Here is a 23,678-nt window from a genome sequence, read left to right as displayed (position 1 = left end):
GTCCCGAACTCTCAGTGGCAATGTCTGTCCTTGAGCTTTCCTGTCCTTCTCCTGCCCCACAGTGGTTTGTCCTGAACGACACAACCAGCGGGAGGCTGCACCTGCGCCTGGAGTGGCTCTCACTGCTCACAGACCAGGAAGCGATGATGGAGGTGAGTGGGTGGCAGTGGCCCCCTCGCAGGGGATTCTCGGGGAGGAGACTCGCTTCTACCTACTGTGTGCAGGCAGAGGAGGAGGAGGAAGAGTCCATTTCTGCCTGATGGTTCAAATAGAGATAGGAAAGGAGACACCCCACCTCTACCTACTGTGTGCGGGGGTTGGGGGGGCGGGGGAGCCCCCATTTGTTGCTCATCTCGAGAACATGTCAGTCAGGCTCTTCTCTCCACCAGGGCAGCTCCTCTCAGTAAACAGCCTCTGGACTTCATTTTCAGGAAAGATGGAGTCCTTAGAGCTCTGTGTCAGCGCCTGAAACCCAGTTTCATAGGGACATCTGCCTCTGTGTCTAACTGTAACCTAGCCTGCCACAGCTGTGTTCTCAGAAAACGTAAAGCTGGGTCGTTAGCTTGAGGGCTGGCTGGCCTCCTTCTGCCTAGGGTAGACTTTTCCAAAACCTGCCTGCCTGCCTCCCGACTCTGGGAGTATTCAGTGAGGGCGGTGTCTGTTTGCAGGACCATGGCGGCCACTCCACTGCCATCCTTGTGGTCTTCTTAGAAAATGCCTGCAACCTGCCGGTGAGTCATGGTGCCCGTCTGCCTTATGCTCATCCCAGCCAAATGCCCATGTGTTGCTTTAACCCAATTCTTGTGCTGCAGAGAAACCCCTTTGACTACCTGAATGGTGAATACCGAGCCAAAAAACTCTCCAGGTTTGCCAAGGTAAGTGAATACAGCTGAGACCCTAACTCCTTTTCCCTGAAGTGTCTACAGCCTGGGCCTGTCTAGGTCTACTGTGCAAGGTACTAGGCTTGGCGATGCATTACCCTGGAGTCCTATAGTGATGGATTCCAGGTTTCCTTGTTTGGGCAAGAGTGGTTGCCATTTCATAAAAAGGACCCAGAAGGTGGAGGGCCTGGGCATAGTGGGAGGTGGAACTGGACATGTTTGTTCCAGTTCTGGTCTCTGGTCTGCAGCTCGGGGTTCCTCCCCAGGGGTAGTCCTGCACAGTGCTCATGCCATACTGCAGCCTTGGACACCAGGCAGATTTTTCCCCAACAGGAGCCACTGGCTGCCCTACAACCCACTGACATGCCTGGGGGGGGAGCATGGGGAAAGGTGGGATGTCTTGGGCCCCCCCTGAAAATGTTACTTTCAACGTTATGGGTTTCCCCTTACAGAATAAGGCCAGCAGAGACCCTTCTTCATATGTCAAGCTATCTGTAGGCAAGAAGACCTTTACAAGTAAGGTAAGACAGTTCATTTGTAGGCCTGAGATAAGGAAATGGTGCTCCCACCCCCTTTTTAGGAGAGGCGGAGTGAAAGGACTCTCCCACACTGAATGACTAGTAAGCCTTTGGAATCCCCTCCCTATGTGGCCTTACCATTCAAAATCTAAAACCTGCAGGGCTAAGTGACGCCATCGAGGATGGGGCAGCAGAGTTAGGGTTTACCTTGGGGCAGGGTCTGAAGCCATGCCTTTTATGCCACACAGACTGTCCCCTGGCTCCGCGTGGCAGCTGGTGGTCACACTGAGCAGAGTATGTCCAACCCGGCCCTCAAATGATCTCTCCTTTTCTGTTCTCAGACCTGCCCCCACAGCAAGGACCCTGTATGGAGCCAGGTGTTCTCCTTCTTCGTGCACAGTGTGGAAGCCGAGCAGCTCTGCCTGAAGGTTTGCATGAAGCTGGGCTCTGGGGACACTTGGGAACTTTCTAGGCCAAGGGCAGGAGAGAGTTTTCTGTGTATCTTGGGCAGTTCCACCAGTAGTCAGCCCCCTAGTGTGTGGGAGCGTATGAGGCCCCACAAACCCTCAGCCCCTTGAGGCTGGTGCCCAAGGTCGTCACGAAGGAGACTGTGGAAGACAAACCATGAATTCCCTTAGTTCTTGCAGTGATCTGTAGTTACATAGTATGAGGGTCCTGTGCTAGAGTCGAACCCTTACAGAAACTCTGCAGAAGAATGACCTCCTTTTCACATGAGCAGACAGAGGCTAAAGCAACCATCCGCCCCAGAGCGCATGGCCTACACGTGGTGGAGATGGGTGGGATCTTTTTGGAGCCCTGGACTGAGCCTAAACGCCCTACCATACAGCAGCACAAAGCCCAGCTGGCCCGGGTGCATGCCAGACTGGCCTCATGCAGACCATGATCACCTCTACTCTGCGTCACTCCCTTCCCTAGACTCCAGGCAGGTACAAGGTCTGGCCTCTTGCCATTCCCGTCTGCTGAATAGCACCAGATGCTAATTGCTCCACAGTGCATACTTGCATACTTATTGAAATAAGCCCAGACTCACTGGGACCAGAGGGCAGTGGTGGCACAGCGGGCTTAGCTCTGCCCTGGTTTTGTGACTGGCCCACTACCCAGGTGCTGGATGATGACTTGGAGTGTGCTCTGGGAGTGCTGGAGTTTCCTCTGTGCCAGATCCTGCCCTGTGCTGACCTCACCCTGGAGCAGCGCTTCCAGCTGGATCACTCGGGCCTGGACAGCCTCATCTCCATGAGGCTGGTGCTTCGGGTAAATGTCTGCTTACACAGTGCGGGGAGGCGGGTAGGGGTGGGGCCCGGGGAGCTGGGGTGGAACAGGTATCGGCACTGAGTATCTGTTGACTGCAGCAGTCAGGAGAAAGGTGTATGTCCTCATGTACGCATTGGGTTAATGCATTAAAGATAACCTCAGAGAGTTCCTTCTTTCACGTTGCATTAAGGGACGAAAACTTAAACAGGCTGAGTACACAGTAGGATAGCAGGTTGAGTACAGCCTTAAATGGTCTCAAGGGGTATTATTAACGTTGCTGTGAGGTCTGCCAAAAGTTCAGTCTCTTTGGGGCCAAGAGATGTTTTCATAAAAATGTATCAGCTATCATCTTTGTTGCTTCAAACACTGACTCTCCCATCCGTTTAATCCTTCCTTCTAGAACTTCTATTCTAGACTTTTCTTCTATTCTTGACCCATGCCTCAACTTTACCTTCTCTTCCCAGCTAATTTCCTCAGTACCATCTTCCTTATCATTGCCTTTTGCTATGTCTGGCTTACTACTTTTTCAGTATGGTTTTTATTTTAATAGTGATTGTTTTTCCATCTTTAATTTCCTCTCTTCCAAATCCACCTGGTCTTTTTCATGTCTACATTCCCATTCTATTCTTAGTCCTTTGAAATGTTTACATTGTAATCTGTTAATTCTGTTGTCTGAAGATTTTGGGAGTTTGGGAGTAAAATGCTTTTTCCATGTTAGATAAATAACGTGACATCATAAAAAGGTTTGAGGGAGTCACATCGTCTACAACCACAACCCAGTCTTTACACTATGATCCACAAAAGGATCTTGGCAATGAATGTTGTTGCTTAGCTCTTGTCTGTGTTTTCAGAGTGACTGTTCTGTGGCTTTCATCAATGTGATCAGTGTCCCTTGATAGCCTAGATCAAGGCTGCTCTCTGCTGGGGAGATTTAGCTTTGTCTCCAGCAGAGTACCACAGTATCTACAAATCTAGATCCATTGTTATGTTAATTTAATGGGTTTAAACCCCATAGGTAGTCTGAATATGAACTAGAAACTCTTGAGGATGGTCCTATAGATGGTAGTTTGGGGAAGACTTTCCCTCTAACTGGAATACAAGCTGAGACAGATACCTCTTGTTAATTGGTCTTTGCTGCTCAGTGGAATTTTTATTCTAGATTACTTTTTTACTGAAGAGATTTCAGTCCCATATTCATTTCTGGAAACAGAATTTCCTAGAAAGGGCCTGTTGATTGACAGCTGAGAAGAAAGGGGAAGGAGGAAGGTGGTAGGCCCCGCCTACAAACAACCCTGTCATCTGCTTCCAGTTCTTACGTGTGGAGGAGCGAGAACTGGGAAGCCCATATACTGGACCTGATGCTGTAAAGAAAGGCCCGCTGTTCATTAAGAAGGTGGCCACCCACCAGGGTCCCAAAGCCCCAGCCCAGGGAGAAGGCCTTGCAGATGTGACATGTGCCTCGGACCTCGCCTCTGACATCAAGGGAGCCTCCAAGAGCACTGATACCACCAGTGCTGCCACCACAGCCAGTGAGCCTGAGCCCCAAGAGACAGGCCTGGAGCCCAAAGGCAAGGACAGTGCCCAAGGACTCTGTGAGTCCATGGGGAAGAAGAGGACCCCAGCTACCATCTTCCTGACTGTCCCAGGCCCCCACTCTCCAGGGCCCATCAAGTCACCCAGACCCATGAGCCGCCCTGCCTTCCCATTCGCATGGCCACCAACAAGGCTGGCTCCCAGCATGTCCTCACTCAACTCCCTGGCCTCTTCCTGCTTTGACATGACAGATGTCAGCTTCAACATTGAGTATGCATCTCTCTGCTTGATCTTTTCTAATATAACTTGCATGAAAAGTAGGCCCTTGGATGGAAGAGTAGATAGGAACTTACAGACCTGAGCAAGTTCAGGTTTCTCACAACATGTCTTTACAGCTTGGACTAATAGGAAGAACACAGGATGAAGGCGAGAGCCCTTCTGTTGCCTACAGCTCTGGCTACACAATGACTTCAGTTGTTAAGATTCCTTTCATGGAAACATTTCCTGAATTCTGAGTACAGTGGGATAACATGAAGAGTTTAGAAATGTGGACTTAAATAAGTGCCATGTATTAAGTGCTTCCTATGGACTTAGCATGTTATCTGTTTTAATTAAATCTTCATTATAACCCTACAGGACAGAAGAGACCATTATAAAATCCCAATTCCCTAAAGCCCCACAAGCAATCATGACATAAGGGCCAGTCCATTCCAGGGTTTATTTATGCTTTCTGCTGAGAAGTAGGACAATTACACTGAATGCTGGATGGAACCTTGAAGAGAATTATTGACCCAGACAAGTCTGTGTTCCTCACATAGAACATCCTTCTCCATCTTCAGGTGAAGGAGAGGGACAGTTCTTACTGTGACAAGCCCTTTTTTCCCCCACAGAGATGGGGATCCTAGGCAGCGACAGCTGGGTGAGATTCAGCTCACAGTGCGCTATGTGTGTCTTCGACACTGTCTCAGGGTGCTGATCAACAGGTGCAGGTAAAGACATTCTGGGACCAGGGAGGGCCTCTGGAAGTATCAGGTGACCATATGGCAGGGCTGCTTAGGGTGAGGGCAGGAGCCATGTACTCCAAAATGTCATTTAAGGACCTACAGGCCATTGGGGGCAAAAATCCCCAAAGGGGTATGTTGAGTGGCCATTCTTTGTTGGTGCTGATGGGCTGAAAAGCCAAGGGCTTTGCTCAGACTCACCACTGTCTTGGGGTGGCCAATGGCAAGTAGGTCTTCCTAAGCAGGAACCCCCAACTTCCTTGGGTACAAAGAACTTGGCTCTATCCCAGACAGCACAAAAATGTGTGTGTTCAAAAACAAAACCATGGCTGATATCTTGTCCTTCAACTCTGTTGGCTTTTGCCTTTTGAGTACAGAGGATTTTAGTCCTCCAGCCCAGTGGCTGGCACAGCCTTCTCCCAAATGAGTACTTAGGGACCCTTTTTCTCTGCACATCAGAAACCTGACACGGTGTACCAGCAGTGGAGCTGATCCTTATGTTCGAATCTACCTATTGCCAGAAAGGAGGTGGGCAAGTCGGAAGAAGACCTCAGTAAAGCGGAAGACGCTGGAGCCTCTGTTTGATGAGACGTGAGTAGGACAGGGCTTAGCAGACCTCACCTATTTTCATAGTACTGTGTACCAAACACTGGCAGTATGCTGGAGCTTGCCAGATCAGGGGTGAGGTGGGGGAAACCTGGGGGCTGAGCTGAACAGGACAATGTGGTCTGACCTCACGAAGCCCCTATATACTTTTTAGTGGGGAAAAAAGGGCTGCTAGGGTAGTTTATCCAAAAATGGGATCAAAGCTGCTCACATTTGCTGTTCTTAAGAGGATAAATATTAAGATGTTCCCAGTGGTGGAATAGTACACACTCTCAGCTCCCTGGCCTGTCTTCCCTCCTGAAACATAACAGTTGGCAGACAAAAGAGATCCTTTCTCTTTGTCTACATCTTTAAGGACAAACTGAGAGGCAGACTCTCAGCACATTTCTTGCTTTTGATGATAGAGTCCAGTGGTAGCAACTGCTTTAAAATTCTTTTTATTTATGTGTCTTCCACATCTGTAGTAGTGCCTGCAGAGTCCAGAAGAGGGTGTTGCATCCTCTGGAGCTGCAGTTATAGATGCTCTTGAGCCACCTGATGTGGATGCTGGGAATTGAACTTCAGTCCTATGCAAGAGCAGTGTCTTAGTTAGGGTTTTTACTGCTGTGAAGAGAGACACCATGACCACGGCAACTCTTATAAAGGAGCACATTTAATTGAGGTGGCTTTCATTTTCAGAAGTTCAGTCTATTATCATCATGGTGCCACATGGTGGTGTGCAGGCAGACACAGTGCTGGAGAAGGATCTGAGAGTCCTACATCTTGAGCCACAAGCAACAGGAAGTGGTCTGTCTCACTGGGTGTAACTTGAAGATAGGAGACCTCAGAGCCCACCCCCACAGTGACACACTTCCTCCAACAAAGCCACACCTCCTAATAGTGCCACTCCCTTTGGGGGCTATTTTCTGTCAAATCTCCACAAGCAGCAAGTGCTCTTAACCACTGAACCATTGTATTCTTGGTCTCCTCCTCTTTGCGATCCTAAGACAAGACATTTGTAGTCAGGTTTGGAACATGACTTGTTTTTCTCTTATTTTAATCAATCATAACTACTCTGAAAGGGTGAAACCAAGTCCTCTTTGGTCTATGTCTATCCTCATCAAGAAAGACTGCAAGAAAGCTCATCCAACATTCACTGAATACTATGCCCGGCACACCATCCATAGCCATATAAGTGGGCACTGCCTTGAAGAGCTGTGAAAGACTTATACAAAGATGTTAAAATGGCTACAAAGAACACAGAGGGAACATCTGACTATGAAGACAATCTGTTAGTCATTCTCTAAAAATTACAAGATGAAAGCCAGGGTTATCTGAAGGCAGAGTGAGTAAACCCTACCCTAAACAGAAACCTAGAAATAAGTAAGGTTCCAGGTGCCTTTCTGAGGAGGCTGTTTATGACAAGGCTGGTACACAGACCTCTGAGGGATGCAGTCATTTTCCATGCAACTCCAGCAAGTCTACCTCATAAGCATCCTGCCCTCTGTTGTCAGAAGAGCGGGGTGAGGCGGTCCTCTGGCTGGTGCAGATGAGGAGAGCAGTAAAACTGCAGTTGGTGTAGACTCGGGACACAACACACTCCAAACAGCCATCTCGGAGGCTCCTCACAGGCAGTCTCTTGACACTTCATGGATTTAGATGACAGGTACCGTGAGCCTAGGAGCCAGTGCTGATTCTGTCACTTTTAAACATTGACAGCTCTGGTTTCAGTGGGAAGTGGAAGAAACACTATGTTTTCAACAAAAGTGACTACATGTAAATCTCATTTTTAATGTTTTGGCTTTTAAAGATTTGAATTTTTTGTTCCCATGGAAGAAGTACAGAAGAGGTCACTGGATGTTGCAGTGAAGAACAGTAGGCCTCTTGGCTCACACAGAAGAAAGGAGTTGGGGAAAGTAAGTATTTGTCATTTCCTTGTGTCCTAACACCTGATGGAATCATTCCAGCTCCTACTAGAGCTGACCGTAAGGAGGGATAGCCTCCTTGAAAAGACTTTGTTTTCACATGCTTCCAACCTAACACAGAAATGTAAACTGATGTGTAGACATTATTTTAACAATCTTGAGAATATCCAAATTCAATATTCTGTAAGTATGTGGCATCTACTCTGGTATTACCTATTATTTTTATAAATAGATCACTAAATAAAACTTGGATTGCATTAGATCAAGGTTTCTATGTTAACAGAATTTCACTTAAAATAGGAGGAAATATAATCCCAGGAATGTACCAAGAAGACTCCTCCATGGCATTCATACAGTACTGTAGTTACATTTTAAAAAAATTTTTCTATTATTTATATTTTATGCATGAGTGCTCTGCATGTATACCTTCATGCCAGAAGAGGACATCATATATTATAGATGGTTGTGAGCCACCATGTGGTTGCTGGGAACTGAACTCAAGACCTCTAGAAGAGCAGCCAGAGCGCTTAATCACTGAGCCATCTCTCCAGTCCCTGTAGTTACGTTTAATAACTACCTTCTGTATTCATCTCTGTAACTCCTACTTCTACGAAACTGACAGTTTCTGCCTATGAAGCAGATGGTATTATGCTCATTTTTATGGGTACATTTTCTTTTTTATAATGTTTATAAATAAACTTGAAAGTTAAAATATCTAACTAATTCTTTGAATATCTTAAATTTGTGTTCCAAACAGGAACAGCTTTTTGTTTTTTGTTTTTTGGTTTTTTTTTAGACAGGGTCTCACTACGTAGCCCTGGCTGGCCTCAAAACTTACAGAGTTCCACTGCCTCTGCCTGCCTAGTGCTGGGTAGAAATAGTTATTTCTAGAACACCGAGGCCAGTGCTTGCATTCTCTCTGGAAAGGCTCCATGATGAAGGAAAATACCCTGATGGATGGATGGAGGAGGGGTTCAGATAACTCCACCTACAGCTGAGGAGTTACTGACAGTCAATACTGCTCGGGGAGGGGGACTCATTCTTCTTTGGGGGCATGGCCACTGGTAGGTTGCCTTTGCTCCATACTATACACATATGAACAGCACTAATTGGATTTAGTGGGTTATTTAAAAAAAAAAAAAGACATAAAGTTGGGATGTGGACATATGGCAGTGCTCTAGTGGGAGCTAGAGGAGGGAAACGGGGCATGTATGGGTACAATTATATATAAGAGTGTGTGTGTGTGTGTGTGTGTGTGTGTGTATTTCTCAAAGGATACATTAAAAAAAAATAATACCCTGCTGAAAGCTGAGACCTTTCACACTCAGCCCAGTTTACCCGAGTGTTCCCATTTAACATGGTGCTAATATTTGTGATTGTTTAGGTACTGATTGACTTATCAAAAGAAGATCTGATTAAGGGCTTTTCACAGTGGTAAGTGTGCCTTTTCATTATCACCATGAACTATGGGAGGACGCGATCTCAGGCAGCTGCCCTGGTCTCCAGCCCTCTCTCCCTTTCAGGATTGTTTCAGATGCTCTGGTTTCCAACAGAAGGAGACAGAGTGACCCCTTTCCTTGGGTATTACGTACTGTACAGGTCTGCCTGAAGCCCTCTGTAACTGCAGAATTAATCCTGACCAGCAATTCCCAGACAGTTGGTTCTGCCGTCTCCATGGAGACCATGCTGCTTGTCTTATTGCAGCTGCACATTCTCATTACTAACAGAAGTCCAAACCCGACTGTCTTACAGGTACGAGCTGACTCCAGATGGACAGCCCAGAAGCTGACAATGAGCTGTTATCACCAATATGTTAGAGAGTGTATGTGTGTATTTTGTTATTGAAATAAGAACATACATTTGATGGGAGTGTATGTTGTGTGGACTGCATGACTGGGTAGTAAAGCAAGGATCATGTAAAAGAAAGAACTATTTCTGTTAATTTGATTAGTTCAAATCCAAAAAGAAATCATGGTATTTGTATCTAATGAGGTACCAAAACTTCAGTAGTGACTGACTTTTTCACCTTGATAAGTAATTGTTCACATCTCATTTAGAGCTTGCCAGAAGGTATGCAAGAAAAGTGCCCTGTCTCCATCCCAGGGTTGGGGTAGCTGTTCTTAGAGCATCTACCTGCATCCTGGGCAGTTCTTACCAAAGGAAGGCACTCTTTTGTGGAAATAAAAAGTGACCAAACTCAAAACTGCCCAGATTTAACACTGCCAAAGCCCTTCTAGCTGCTGCCTGTGGTGCTTGTAAGCCTAGACGTTTGCCCCTGGTTCTGACTTGAAGCTACAGTGTATTTTCTAGGGGCAACAATGTTAGAGTGATATCTTTAAGTATCCCAAGTTAAATACTCTGGGAAGGCCTAGGGACAAACCTCTGGGAAATTGAAGCCTAGCCACAAACCCAGGTCTACAGCTGAAATCTGGGTGCTGCAGGCCACAGAACAGTCAATTTCTAGGAGAAAAGGGGGCTTTCTGTATTTCTCTTAGACAACTTTAAACTTAGACCTGCTGTTCTAAGAGATGGCTGGGTCGCCCAAATATACATGTTAAAAGGAAAATAATGTAAGTTGCATATTTAAAAAGTGCCTTTTACACATTTCAGTTTGTAAGAGCAGACTTTTTGTTCTCTGTTTCTTGGGTGACTGTCAAGGTCACACCCTCATCTTTCACCCACTCAGGCAACACTCCCTGCCGTGTTCCTGTTGTCTTCAATGATGCCTTTCTTTTCTATTTATTATTATTCTGTGTATGATGTAAGCAGGGGGCCACATGTATCTCGGCACACGTGTGGTGGTTACAGGAAACTGTGACAGAGTTGGTTCTAACACCTTCACAGAGGTCTGGTCGGGCCTGCAGCAAAGCGCCTTCACCCACTAAGCCACCTCACAGGCTCTTCTCTGATGATCTAAAGATCAGCAACAGAGCTGGGTGTGGTGGCGCACGCCTTTCGTCCCAGCATTGGGAGGCAGAGGCAGGTGGACCTCCATGAGTTTGAGGCTAGCCTGGTCTACAGAGTGAGTTTCATGCTAGCCAAGGCTACAAAGTAAGACCATGTCTCAAAACAAAACAAAACCGGCAACATTCCAACTGGGTATGGTGGCTTACACTTACATTCCTAGCACTTGGGAGGCTGAGGCTGGCCTACCTGGGTTAAATAGCAGGATTCTGCCTCAACGAAGGAAACAGTAGTGTTTGTTCACTCTAACTTGTAGGTTATTTGTTATTTATTATAGCGTGTAATATTCATAGCTCTAGCTCACCTATCAAGTATGAGCTAGCCTGTGAGCTAGCCTGGTCTTTGGTTTCTGCTGCTGCTGTGCAGATGTGTGTTCAGCAGCATCCTGAGAACAGAGCAGTCCAGATACTGTGTCGTCTTTTCCAATAACATACTGCAATGGCCTCTTCCTGTGTAGCACTTTCATTTTAACAATTCTTGGTGGTGTTTACAAGCTCTCTACTAGGTCACATGCTAAGCAACTACAATGTATGTTTTAGTTTCTATCTCAATTGAACCATAGACTACTTGATGAATAATAAAGTTTTGCAGATATTTCTAGGGTGTGTGTGTGTTATGTGTGTGAAAAGAGGGACTACAGGATGCCCCTCCTCCTTTTTTCCTTTGAGATAGGATCTCTCACTGGCCAGGAACTCATCCAGTAGGCTAGACTGGCTGGCTAGTGAACCCTAGGGATCCAAATCTCCAACCTCCTCAGTGCTGGGAACACAAGATGCACCACCATACCTTTTTTTATTATTTTTATTATCATTATTATTGTTTATTAACATTGAGGTCTGAGGCTCAAACTCAGATCCTTGTATTTGCAACACAAACACTTTTATGACTGAGCCAACTCCTCAGCCTGATATTTCTATTTTAAATAACAAATTTTCACAATAAAAGATACCCACCTTACCTCATGATGACATTGTTATTTCTCCCTAAATAGAATGGAAAAGCACCAAAAATAATGTATCATATAAATATTAGTCACCCCAAAACTGATGGTGGCAGATGGGGGAAAACCTACCATCCCTCAAGCCCATGAAGAACTGGTATATTCCTTACTTTTCTGTTGCTGTATTAAACCACCATGACTGAAGCAATTTAAAGAAGAGTTCGTTTTAGCTAATGGTTCTAGAGGGTTCTATAATGACAAGCTGCAGCAGGGCTGCAGGAATAAGAAGCTAAGAGTTCAACTTTTGGACTGAAAGCACAAACCAGAAACAATGAACTATAAGTAGGTTGAGGCCTTAAGCTCTCAAAGCTGGATCCCAGTGAAGTACTTTCTTCAACAAGGCTGCACCTCCTAAACCTGCCAAACAGCGCCACCAACTGGTGGCCAAGAGTTTAAACATCTAAGGCTATGGGGGACATTCTCAAACAAGTACACCTAGTTAAACAATGAACAGGGTTCATTTAAAAGTGTCACAGGTAAAGTTTCTAGTGATGATATAAAGAGAAAAACTGAAGCAGTGTGCAGGAGTTAAAGGAGGTTACAGCATGAAAAGCAAATTTAGTATGCATCAGAGGAGAGGCACCATGTGAGGACAAGGACCAGTTAGCAGCAGCATGAAGAACAGCTAATCTCTGCTATTAGAGTGTAGAGTCTGACAGTCAAGCTGGTGTAAAAACACCCCAAAACTAGAAAATTGGTTTAGAACTTGCAACCCTGTGGAGCCTTGATAACCAAGCACAAAACTCACACTTATGCTTGCTATTAACAGACATGAAGCTTAGGGAATATCAAACTGAATGATGGTCACAAGGTATCAGCAAGGACAACATACCATTAGGCTGACAAAGTATTCAAGTCCTCATGGGAAAAACTACAGATATAGTAAAATTTAAAAATAGAGCCAGGCATGACAGCGTACATCTTTAATCCAACAATTTAGGAGACAGAGGCAGGTGGATCTCTGAGTTCAAGGACAGTCTTGTCTATAAGCAAGTTCCAGGATTGGCAGGGCTACACAGAAAAACCTTGTCTCAAAAACCAAACAAAAATATAAAACTAGGGCTGGAGAGATGGCTCAGCAGTAAGAGCACAATCTTACAGAGACCAGAGCTCCCAGGTGGCTCTATAAACTCTAGAGCAGTGGCTCTCAACATATGGGTCACAACCCTTTTGGGGACAAGTGACCCTTTCACAGGGGTCACCTAAGACCATCAGAAAACACAGATATTTATATGACAATTCATAACAGTTGAAAAATTACACTTCTGAAGTAGCAATGAAAATAACTTTATGGCTGGGGTCAGCACATGAGGAACTGTATTAAAGGGTCATAGCATTAGGAAGGTTGAGGACCACTGGTCTAGAGGATCTGACACCCTCTCTCTACTAGACTCACCTACACACACACACACACACACACATACACACACACCCAACTTCCATGTATACACAGTTAGAAATACATCTTAAAATATACGCATACATGGCTATCTGGCAGGCTGTTGCTGACACAGGCCTTGGCTGTGGGAGCAGAGCCTAAGAGGATGAGTTCTCAATGTGAGGGTGGTCAAGTCAGGTATTTCTACCTTTCAGCCTCAAATCATCTCTAAAGTAGCACTGATGCTGGACTTGAACAACAGAGGGCAATGGAGGGCTACTGCAATAGCAAGCTTTTCTTCTGACGAGCAGTGTTCTTCAGCTGAAGAGTTTATGGACATAATTTACTGGTAGCCCATGCTCTCAGGTTCTGCCACCACAGCCATGGCCCTCTGTGTTAGCAACAGTCTGCCATCTTAAGTTTCCTAGCTAAGTGGACGGAGTAGTGCTGTGGCAGCTGCCCCTGAGGTCTGAGTCAACCCAGCTTAGCTATGTTTCTGAGCTCCTTGCTTGTCGGCTCTCCCTTAGCTCTGGAGGTAGTATCTGCTCTCTCAAGTTTTCAAGTTGCTCAGTGCCCTTAAGAGTCTTCCGTCACCACTTCCCCTTTTAGTAGTAAACACTTTTTATTAGTTAGCAATTCTTATATTAATTTTTCACGTACAATGTGACTTCTGTCTATTGGATAACAAAGTATATATTCAAAATCTTATGATGACCAAAAAAATAAAGCAACCAAAACACAATTGAAATATGAAACTTCCAAATCAGTAGTGAAGATTTTGTGAAGAAAAATTAACCACTTCCCAACAAGGAGAGAGGGCTATGCAGAAAAACATAATAGAAGGGATGGTCAGAAGACTCATTTGTAACACAACAAAGCACAGCGTTAACATCTAGACTAGGAAACAATATTTGAAATAAAAGCACAGCTATATATGTTGCTTTAACAGGAACCACTTAAAACAAAGACAATAAAGCAAAAAGGATGTGCCCAAGAAAACTTTCTATTCTATTTATATGAACTGTAGCAAACATGTTAAGAAAAGGATGCTTCTATTCAACCACATTGCAGCCTATGTTGTGAGGCAAGGAAGAAGCAATTGTGTAACACAAACCACTTTTATATTTAATGTTGGTAACTGAAAAATCAGTAAAGTCTCCATTCACATTGTTATCCACAAAAATGGTGCTGCCTCAAGTTGTACATTATGTAGCTCAAGTAGTTACACACAACACCTTCCCTACAACTCAGACATTCTGGATGGGTGTATATATATAGTCTAGAAAATCGGCCCACAAGTGCAGAGGATATCATGCATGTAAAATCTAAAATAATCCAAAGGTCTAGAATTCTAGAACTGACCAGAATGTTTTTAGCAAGATTGCTGAATACAAATATTTTTAAATCACCTGTAGCTCTCAGCAATTAGAAAATGAAATCAAAACTGAAAAGATAATTTCTAAGTGAGGGAAGGCAGAGCCAAGGGAGCTCCAGGCTTGAGTGCTGGTCATGGAGGAGTTTCCACCTCTGTTAAGCATCCAAACATACATCTGTGACGTACAACCCACAAGAAGTCGCCTTGCAAAAAAAAGCACATCATGGCCTTTCATTCTGGACATGGACTCAGCAGAGGCTGCTTCTGATTGGATCCTCCCAGAGCACTCTGGCCATACGTACATACAGACCCCACAGGACCAAGTCATGGCCTGCAAGCAGTCCCGACCACACAGAGGTGAGAATGCTGATCAGTACAAGTCAGTAGACCAAGAACTCTCAAGAGAATGAAGCTGGGTACCAGGCAGATAAGAACACTTTTTCTTTCCATTCCATCTGCTTATAGATGGCATGGAACCCCTGGAGAGCCTCATTCTGAGAAGGTGGCTCTTCTAGCAGTGTTTGCCCTCATATTGTTCAAGCCTTGTGGGAAGATGAAGAGTTGGAAGGCACTTCCAAAATTCCCTAGTGATTTTTCACAGGTCTAGTAGAAAGGAAACTGCTTCCCAGAACAGTTACCACTTTCCAACCAACGAGGATACACAGAAGGATAGACAGACATCTCAGGTTCTCATTTGACATCAGCTAGGCTAGAAACCAAATCAGGCAGCTAAGTGCAGAGGCCTGGGACTGTAGAGAGCAGAGGAACTGTGTCAGCTTGGACAGGCAGGCTTCTAGTGGCTGACTGAATATGTGAGACCTGTGACCATTTCATTTATACATGTACGATTTCAATTTCTAAGCAAAGACTTTTACTGTGAAGCAAGGCTACTCACCCATTTTCTTAGGATGTGGGTACTTTTCTGTTCCTGGCTCTGACTCTTTTGGGGTTGTCTATAGTTCCATTGGTAGTTTCAGTAGGGATAGATGACTAGTTAGGCTGGATTCTTCAGCCTTTCAGCATTGCTTACCTCTGCAGAGTGATAGCAAGCTGTAAGGTTAGTTGAGTGGCATTGGCTGGAGCTGCTTTTGGTCAGGTAGAAGACTCAGCAGCAGGGTAACACACACATAAGCTAGTGGGTGCTATTGCCAGCCCACTTGGAGAATAAATGGTTTGATTCTTGATCATGGCTGAGGTTCCTGAGGATGAACTAAACTCTTCCCATTTGCAGGGGGTTGAAGCCATAGCATCCAATAGTCAACTAAAGAAAGCCTGTCGTCAGCTGCCAGTGATGGTTCATCCTGATAAAAATCATCCTGGACTGAGGAGGTTGTCAAGATTTTGTAGACAGTTTGGGACACAGTCAGCTACCTGAGAGGCAGAAGGAATATGAGAAGAAATAAATAGTAGGGAATTGCTGGAATGGCCAGGGAATAAGCTGCTATGCAAGGTGTAAGAGGACCTCAAGAAGGCAGTGACTCCTGTGATGCACAGCTGACATCAAGGGAAGCTTCAGAGGTTTGAGATGCACCAGGCACTTAAGAGTGCTGGACACTGTGCCGAGAGGATTAGACGGCACCCTGCTGAGGAAGGAGACTTTGGAGTAGGAAAGCATGTTAAGCCTCAACATCACTTACTTTGTACTGATGAATGGCAAGGTCTATGACATCAGAGTGGGATAGATGCCAGCATGAGAATCTCCCCCAGATACCCAGAGTTCCATACCCCATGACATTTGGTTCTGGGTTACCAGGTACCAGTGGTCAGAAGAGAGCCATCCCAGATGCCTCTCCGGCTGATCTTCAGGATTCCTTGAGCCCCATTTTTCAATTAGCCCCAGGCCAGATGTCCACTGGGAACTTCTGTGCTGTTCTTCAGCCTGGCCATGGGTCATTGCAGCCACCAAGTCCAACACAGTACACAAGAGCTGTGGAAGAAAGTGAGGAGGCCCTCCACTGCCAACATCCCTTCTCTTCCCTCCTCAGAATAATCAGGGTGAGTCAAAGGGTTGGGTACCATACAGTACAGTACTTGGTTTGTCTCAAGTATTTTTGAAGGGAATTTGAAAACTTAAATCATTCACTCAGTGCTCACAGGAAGTTCCTGAACCACTCTCCTGCTCCACCACTCAGAAACTGATGACATGAAAGCAGCAGCGTAGGGCGTGGGCCTAGGATGAACAGCACATTCCTTTATGGTAAAGGGACGAGGCATTCCTCTGAGTCTGCATGCCTTTGCCTTACCATTAGCTTTTAAAGTAGATGACATATATTCCCCCTCCTTTTAAACCGAGTGTATCTCACTGATTAATTAACCCAGTTCAGGGACTTCCCCTCTTCACACCAACGAGAACAAGAAAGCATGCAGCCCTAATTTGGAGCTGTATAGAGTTCAGAGTAGATACTGATTTTTTTTTCTATGTACACAGGAGCAATTGCCACTGAGATCCAGCATTTTTGGTTGGGGATATACATGCTAGAAAACTTGTATGTGTGTATAAGGACACGTGCTGACAGCAGCACAGTTCACCATAGCCAAGACCTAGAAACCACTCCAATGCCAATCCTCAGCACAGCAGAAAGGTGAATACGCTAAAGCAATGTCAACAAATGGCTTAGACCTAACATACATGGATGCCCAGCACAATCATAACATTGAACAAAAGGAACATTAAAAATAGCATGGATGCTATAGTTACATTTTTATAAAAAGAGGCAAATATATTGGTTCAGGCATGCTCATGAAAATCCCCCAATTCTTTAAAAAAAAAACTAAGGAAGTGAATGACATAAAAGTCAGGATGGGGGCTAGAGAGGTAGCTCAGTGGTTAAGAGCACTGACTGCTCTTCCAGAGGACCCAGGTTCAGTTCCCAGCACCCACTTGGCAGCTCACAACAGTCTGTAACTCCAGTTCCAGAGGACCCTCACACAGACACACACAGGCAAAACACTGATGCACATAAAAACAAATCAATTATTAAAAAAAAAAAAAAAAGTCAGGCCGGGCAGTGGTGGTGCATGCCTTTAATCCCAGCACTCGGGAGGCAGAGCCAGGTGGATCTCTGTGAGTTCGAGGCCAGCCTGGTCTACAGAGTGAGTTCCAGGAAAGGTGCAAAGCTACACAGAGAAACCCTGTCTCAAAAAAGACCAAAACAAAACAACAACAAAAAAGTCAGGATGACAGTGACCTCTAGGAACTTAGGTGGTGTGAGATAGCCATCCACCTGCTCTATTTCTTGGTTGTTACATGGGTGTTACTTTATAACCACTTAATTACACTTGGTAGTATAATTTGTACATATTTTAAAAGTTGGTACAATAAAATAATTAGTTGCTATTAAGATAAAAATCAGGCTGTCGAGATGGCTCAGGTGGTAAAGGCTGAGTTCGGTACCCAGACCCACATGGTGGAACGAGAGAACTGACAGCACGCTGTCCTCCGACCTCCACATGCATATTGTGGCACATGTGTGTGCACACACATACATACATAACACACTAAAAAGTGAATTTAAAAATGAACAAAGCCAGGCACGGTAGTGCACGTCTTTAATCCCAGCACTCAAGAGACAGATGCTGGTAGATCTCTCTGAGTTCCAAGCCAGTCAGGACTACCTAGTGAGTTCCTGTCTCAAACAAAACAAAACTATAATAATAATAATAATAATAATAATAATAATAATAATAATAATAGATGAAAACAAAAAAAACAAAATTACATTCAAGACAGTGAACATGAATAGCAATAAAGAGGGATATTAAGATAATGTATCAATTATATTTATATGTACTTAGAAAATGAGCTCAAGGCGGGCGGTGGTGGTGGTGGCGGTGGCGCACACCTTTAATTCTAGCACTCAGGAGGCAGAGCCAGGCGGATCTCTGTGAGTTCAAGGCAGCCTGGTCTACAGAGCGAGATCCAGGACAGGCACCAAAACTACACAGAGAAACCATGTGCTGGGGAAGCACAGCAGCCAGCAGCAGTCATGGTGGCAAGAGGCAGGATGTTGTGAGTTCACATCATAAAATGCAAGCACAAGCAGAGAGAATGAACAGGAAAGGAACAAGATTATAAATACTCAAAGCCTGCCAGTGGTGCACTTCCTCCAGTAAGGCTCCACCTCCCAGAGGTTCCCCAACCTCCTGAAACAGTGACACCAACTAGGGGTCAAGTGTTCAGATAGCTAGGCCTATGGTGGAGGCTCTCATTCAGACCACCGCAGCACTGCAAATACAAATACTGCAATATGCACCAGGACTTACAAATTTTACACTGCACGCACAGTTCTTATGCTAATTATACATCAAAACTGTCTTCAAACAAGTATGTTTTGAATGCTTATATTTAGATAGTTCTGCATATAAACCAGAAACAACTGTAGTACTTTTATAGTTTTAAACAATTAAAATTGAATAAAGGTAGACATGATAACAAGGGTCTAAAACTATTTGCATTAGTATGACTGTCCTTCATGGCCCTCAAGTCGCCTCCAAAACCCTCCTGTCCTCTGGAAAAGGATTTAAAAACTTCTGTTATAAACTAAGAGTTAACTGTGAGATTAAAGCTAGCCACCACAATTTAGATTAATAATCTTTTCAATTTTTTATGAGTACAGGTGCCCATAGAGGCCTGAGGCAGGAGGCACTGGACCCCCTTAGAGCTAGAGGTGCAGGCAGTTGTGAGTCACCCAACATGGGTGCTGGGCACCAAACTAGGATCCTCTGCAAGAATAAGCACTCTTAACTGCTGAGCCATCTCTCTAGCCCCGTTATAAACTTTTAATTATATCTCTTCTTTTAGTCCCAAATATTGCTAAGGTCAGGTGTGGTGGCACATGCTTATAATATTAGCACTTGGTAGTGGTGCAAAGAGGTCCAGGAGTTCAAAGTTAGCTTTGGCTATAGCAGGTGCAAGCCAACCTGGAATACAGGACAACCATCTCAAACATGTGAATGCACACACATACACATTACACACATTGTCAAGACTTCCAGCCTTTGGGCTAGAAAGATAGTTCAGACCAGAGTTCAGTTCCTAGTACCCACACTGAGCTGTTCACAACTGCGGGTAACTCCAGCTCCAGGGGATCCAGCACCCCTTTATGGATTCCAAGGGCATCTGCACTCAACACATACATGTGCATGTGCACACATGCACACACAAACGCGCACACACAAACACACTTTAAAAAAAATAAAAGTAAATCCTTTAAAATTTTTTAAAAAGACTTCCAAACCTCCTCACAGAAATTTCTTAAGTGTAATTTTATTAATTCAGAATGAATAACCAAATGCTTTTTCTAACAAACCCATCAAAACATTCTACAGATTATGGGTTAGTTACAGTGGTTTCTCAATCTGTGAGTCACAACCCCTTTGGGGGTTAAATAACCCTTTCATGGGGTTGCCTAAGACCATCAACAAACACAGATAATTGCATTATGATTCATAACAGTAGCAAAATTATAGTTGTGAAGTAGCAATGAAAATAATTTTATGGTTGGGGGTCACCACAACATGAGGAACTGTATTAGAGTCACAGCATTAGGAAGATTGAGAACCACTGGGTTAGTATTTAGAAATTTAACTACAGGTTAACAAAGCAAAGAATTCTAAAGTAAGAAAGAACCTAAGGTATTATTTTATGTCGTCAAAGGGATCTGAATACCTGTTTTTTGGCACTCTCCATACTAGCATGCTGCTTCCTAGAAATAATAAGTCATATCAACCAGTAAGAATGGCATTTTTAAAAGAGGACACAGGGTAGCCTAGAGTAGCTTGTGTTCATGGATGTCATACAGAACACTGCTCTATGGTGATATTTTATTTGTACTGAAATGTGATTTTAATTGTATGTTAATAAATAAAGTTGCCCGGGGGTCAGAGCTATTAGAGCCATAGCAAGAGCGTGGCGGTGGTGGCACACGCCTTTAATCCCAGCACTTGGTAGGCAGAGCTAGGTAGATCTCTGTGTGGTCAAGGATACAGCCAGCATTGGAGACACATGCCTTTAATCTCAATACCAACCATAGAAGACCTGGAGGTCTGTACAGACAGACAGTGACGAGGCAGTCATGTGGTTGGGTTTACAACCAATGAGAAGGCAGACCAGAAAGTCTATATAAAGACAAACAGACAGGAAGTAGGTCTCTTTCGGAGAGGTCTCTTGGCTGAAGAGGCTAGCTGCAGCAGGCGGGTAAGGCTCTTAGCTCTGATCTCTTGGCTTTCTTCTTTGCATTGGTTCTGTGTTTCTTATTTAGTAAGACGGTTGGTTACATCTACACTGCTCCCTACCCCACCATACTGAATATAGAGCATAGAGAATAAGCAGAAAGCAGTAAGAATAGGACTCTAATGTAAAATGCAGTAAGGAGGAATCCATGGCCCAAGGAAGTCTCAGCCTTGGAAGATAATATGACTCATTATTTATGAGCAATACAAGTAAGTCACTAAGAACACTTACATTTGGAAATTCTTTACAACAATTTTATTTGTGATTTTATTTATTCATAAAAGTACATTACATCAGTATTGCAAATAAAGACACATTTTCTCTAAAAGATATCTACCTAATCATCTATTTTACCTCATGATTAACTTCCTATCTTAATACAAAGACAACATTTTTTCTTTCTGCTTTGAAAGGTATCTTAATATGTCCATTAATATTTGCCTGGAAAGCAGTGGCTTCCTATTGGTTGGGCTTAGAAAGCAATTAAACCTTGAACTTAAATGCAACTTTCTATAATTTGCAATCTCTCCCTGAGTCTCTTTTGTTATATACAATCTCTCCTTAAAATAACCATTACATTTTAAAACATTCAAGCATTACTTAGGAAATGATTAAGGGATCTAAAGTTAATCTACTATTTTAATAACTTAACAGTTACTTTCTATTAAATAATCAAAAAATAAAAATTATAGGGATTGAGAATGACCCAGTGGTAAGAGGATGAATTCTGAGAGCTGATACATTTTAGAATCTTGTTTCAGGATCAGTCCTTTCAAATACTTAAAATGTTAAGAATACAATTTACACAGTAAAAATGATTTGATTTGTTTTCAGTATGAAAGTACTTTTAATTTCTTTACAGCAGGTACAATGGCATCCAAGTCATCAATTTCTGTAATAGAAAAAGTAAGAGTTATAAAGAGTGATTTTTTTTCTCTATTGAAAGTTCATAAAAATAAGGAAGTCTATACAGGCAGAATTTGAACCCTAGGGCAGCAATAGCAGTAAGCGCTCTGGCGCACATGGAGTCTTCTCCAAGCACAGCAGATGACCAGTGCCTCCTTCATACCGGTGTTTTGTAGGGATCTGTCATGTCCCCTCGACTCTGGCACTCATTTTATCAGCAGCACAGTCAAGAAAATGCATCCAGTTGGCCAGGTTTATGATCCCTTGGTACCTCTTAAATCTGCACAGCTACATGGGTAAGCCAACATGGGTCCCAACATGCGCCCTCCACCTGAGGATTTGGGAATTGATTTCTTCTTAAGGAACACAGTGTTCCTTCTTGATTTAGTTTCAGAGTGGAGTGTTCTCAGGCCTTCTTTTGGGAGATCCGTTCAGTGAGAGGTGTGTGGTACTCCAGAACAAAGCTCAGGGACATGGCTTATCCTGGTCTGCATTTTCAGACAAAGCAGTTCAGGTTCTTCAGTGGCTTCTTCCTGAGTTTGACTTTTCTTCTAAGGTATCAGATTTCAGTGAGCCTAAGCCAGAATTCACTTTCTAAAGCTCCTGCTCACTGAGGAAGCAAGTACTTTCCCTTATCCAGATACCATCCCTACTAACAGATTCCAAGTGGCAGAGTCTGCATTTTCCTAGCTTATTTTGTTTGGCCATTGTTTATAGACAATGACAGAGCCAAGAGTCTCACAGAATCATGCCATTTCTCATGAGAAGGTCCCAAAACAAGATAGACTCATAGGGCTGAAGAGAGATGACTCAGCAGTTAAAAGCACTTGCTGCACTTGTAAGAGGACCTGCGTTCAGTGCCCAGCACCAACAAGACATAACTGTCTGTAACTCTAGTTCCAGGAGATCTGGCCACCTCTTCTGGCCTCCACAGGCAGTTGTCCATACATACATGCAGGCAAATACTCATACACATAAATAAAATATTTAATAAGAAAAGAAAAAGATAGTTCCTATCTCTTTATAGGCTGTCTTTTTCTATTCTGTGAATTAATCCTAACCAACTTTTCTTGCAAAGCAGTTAACACTTTCTAGTCACTTCCACCAAACACCTAAGATACTGGGTAAATATGAACCCAGTATCTAATGAACACCCTTCTGTCATACCCATTGACCTCTTAAGATGAAAAATTCAGCCCCCATCAACAGGTCTTACCTAAGATTTCAAGAAGATCATTAGTAAAAGCTTGAAACGCTGGAAAAAACTCCTCATGTTCTTCTAATTTGTTGATAATGCTGTTTAAAAAAAGACACAGTTTACAAAAGTTTCCAATTTAGGTTTTTTGCATTTGATTGTTAACAGGTAGCTGTAAACAGAACATTTTCAAAGTGAGAAGAAACTGTCCTGCTAAATTGAATATAAACTTAATGTTCAATTACAGTAATCCTTTGTTTTTAAGATCTTAATTCATCTAATACCATTTTCCAATTTTTTTTAAAAGCATCTTATTTAGAACATTTGCTAAAAATAGCCTTCTCTACCCAGTATGCTATTAAACATTAAGTACCAGTGGTCAGTAAAAGAGTGAAAAGGAGAGGAAAGACCAATAGTGAAAAGCATTAAATACGAAAAGAATCAGGCTGGAGAGAGAGCTCAGAGGTTAAGATCACTGGTTGTTCTTCAAGAGGTTCAATTTCCAGCAACCACATGGTGGCTCACAACCATCTATAATGAAATCTGATATCCTCTTCTGACATGCAGGTAGAACACTGTATAACTGTATACACAATAAATAAATCTTTAAAAAAATAAAAAAAATATGGAAAGACTCAACTGCCAGATTATATAAGGGTTCTTCCAGGGAAAATTTCAGAATATATGGATGATGATGATGATGATGATGATGTGTGTGTGTGTTTCCCTATATTTTGCAGTATCAAATTAAAAAAAGTTGCTGAAAGCTACAATGTCTCGGGGGTTATTTTGGAGTAGGAGTTATTGGAGAGAGAGCCAGAGTTTCATGCATGGTAAACACAATCTCTACCACTGAGCTCTATATCTACCTTAGCCCCATAATATATATATTTTTAAATATTACATTTTATAT

The 23,678-nt window shown here is 43.6% G+C and overlaps 3 protein-coding genes across 10 annotated transcripts in view; 2 read left to right on the top strand and 1 right to left on the bottom strand.

The window, feature by feature from the left end:
- The window catches only part of Esyt3 (extended synaptotagmin 3), a 30,568-nt gene extending 19,308 nt beyond the window's left edge, over positions 1–11,260 (top strand). Inside the window, exons 12-23 of the mRNA XM_059269080.1 lie at positions 63–152; positions 669–731; positions 813–875; positions 1,334–1,402; positions 1,741–1,827; positions 2,522–2,671; positions 3,981–4,474; positions 5,095–5,193; positions 5,665–5,796; positions 7,601–7,706; positions 9,100–9,149; positions 9,468–11,260. Of these exons, the coding sequence (XP_059125063.1) occupies positions 63–152; positions 669–731; positions 813–875; positions 1,334–1,402; positions 1,741–1,827; positions 2,522–2,671; positions 3,981–4,474; positions 5,095–5,193; positions 5,665–5,796; positions 7,601–7,706; positions 9,100–9,149; positions 9,468–9,504 (1,440 nt within the window). The 3' untranslated portion in view covers positions 9,505–11,260. The remainder of the gene's footprint in view (positions 1–62; positions 153–668; positions 732–812; positions 876–1,333; positions 1,403–1,740; positions 1,828–2,521; positions 2,672–3,980; positions 4,475–5,094; positions 5,194–5,664; positions 5,797–7,600; positions 7,707–9,099; positions 9,150–9,467) is intronic.
- A 4,907-nt stretch (positions 11,261–16,167) lies between these two features.
- LOC131915305 (fas apoptotic inhibitory molecule 1-like) overlaps positions 16,168–23,678 on the top strand; it is an 88,156-nt gene continuing 80,645 nt past the window's right edge. For both annotated transcript variants that reach the window (XM_059268436.1, XM_059268435.1), the window contains exon 1: positions 16,168–16,427. The gene's annotated coding sequence lies outside the window, so the exon portion shown is untranslated. The remainder of the gene's footprint in view (positions 16,428–23,678) is intronic.
- The window catches only part of Cep70 (centrosomal protein 70), a 69,159-nt gene continuing 66,377 nt past the window's right edge, over positions 20,897–23,678 (bottom strand). For all 7 annotated transcript variants that reach the window (XM_059268425.1, XM_059268427.1, XM_059268430.1 and 4 more), the window contains 2 exons: positions 22,787–22,866; positions 20,897–21,556 (listed from right to left, as the gene is read on the bottom strand). In XM_059268425.1, the coding sequence (XP_059124408.1) occupies positions 21,495–21,556; positions 22,787–22,866 (142 nt within the window). In that variant the 3' untranslated portion in view covers positions 20,897–21,494. The remainder of the gene's footprint in view (positions 21,557–22,786; positions 22,867–23,678) is intronic.

The sequence above is a fragment of the Peromyscus eremicus genome, chromosome 7 (genome assembly GCF_949786415.1).
Source record: "Peromyscus eremicus chromosome 7, PerEre_H2_v1, whole genome shotgun sequence".
Classification (NCBI taxonomy): Eukaryota; Metazoa; Chordata; class Mammalia; order Rodentia; family Cricetidae; genus Peromyscus; species Peromyscus eremicus.
This window is presented reverse-complemented; position numbering and strand designations above follow the sequence as displayed.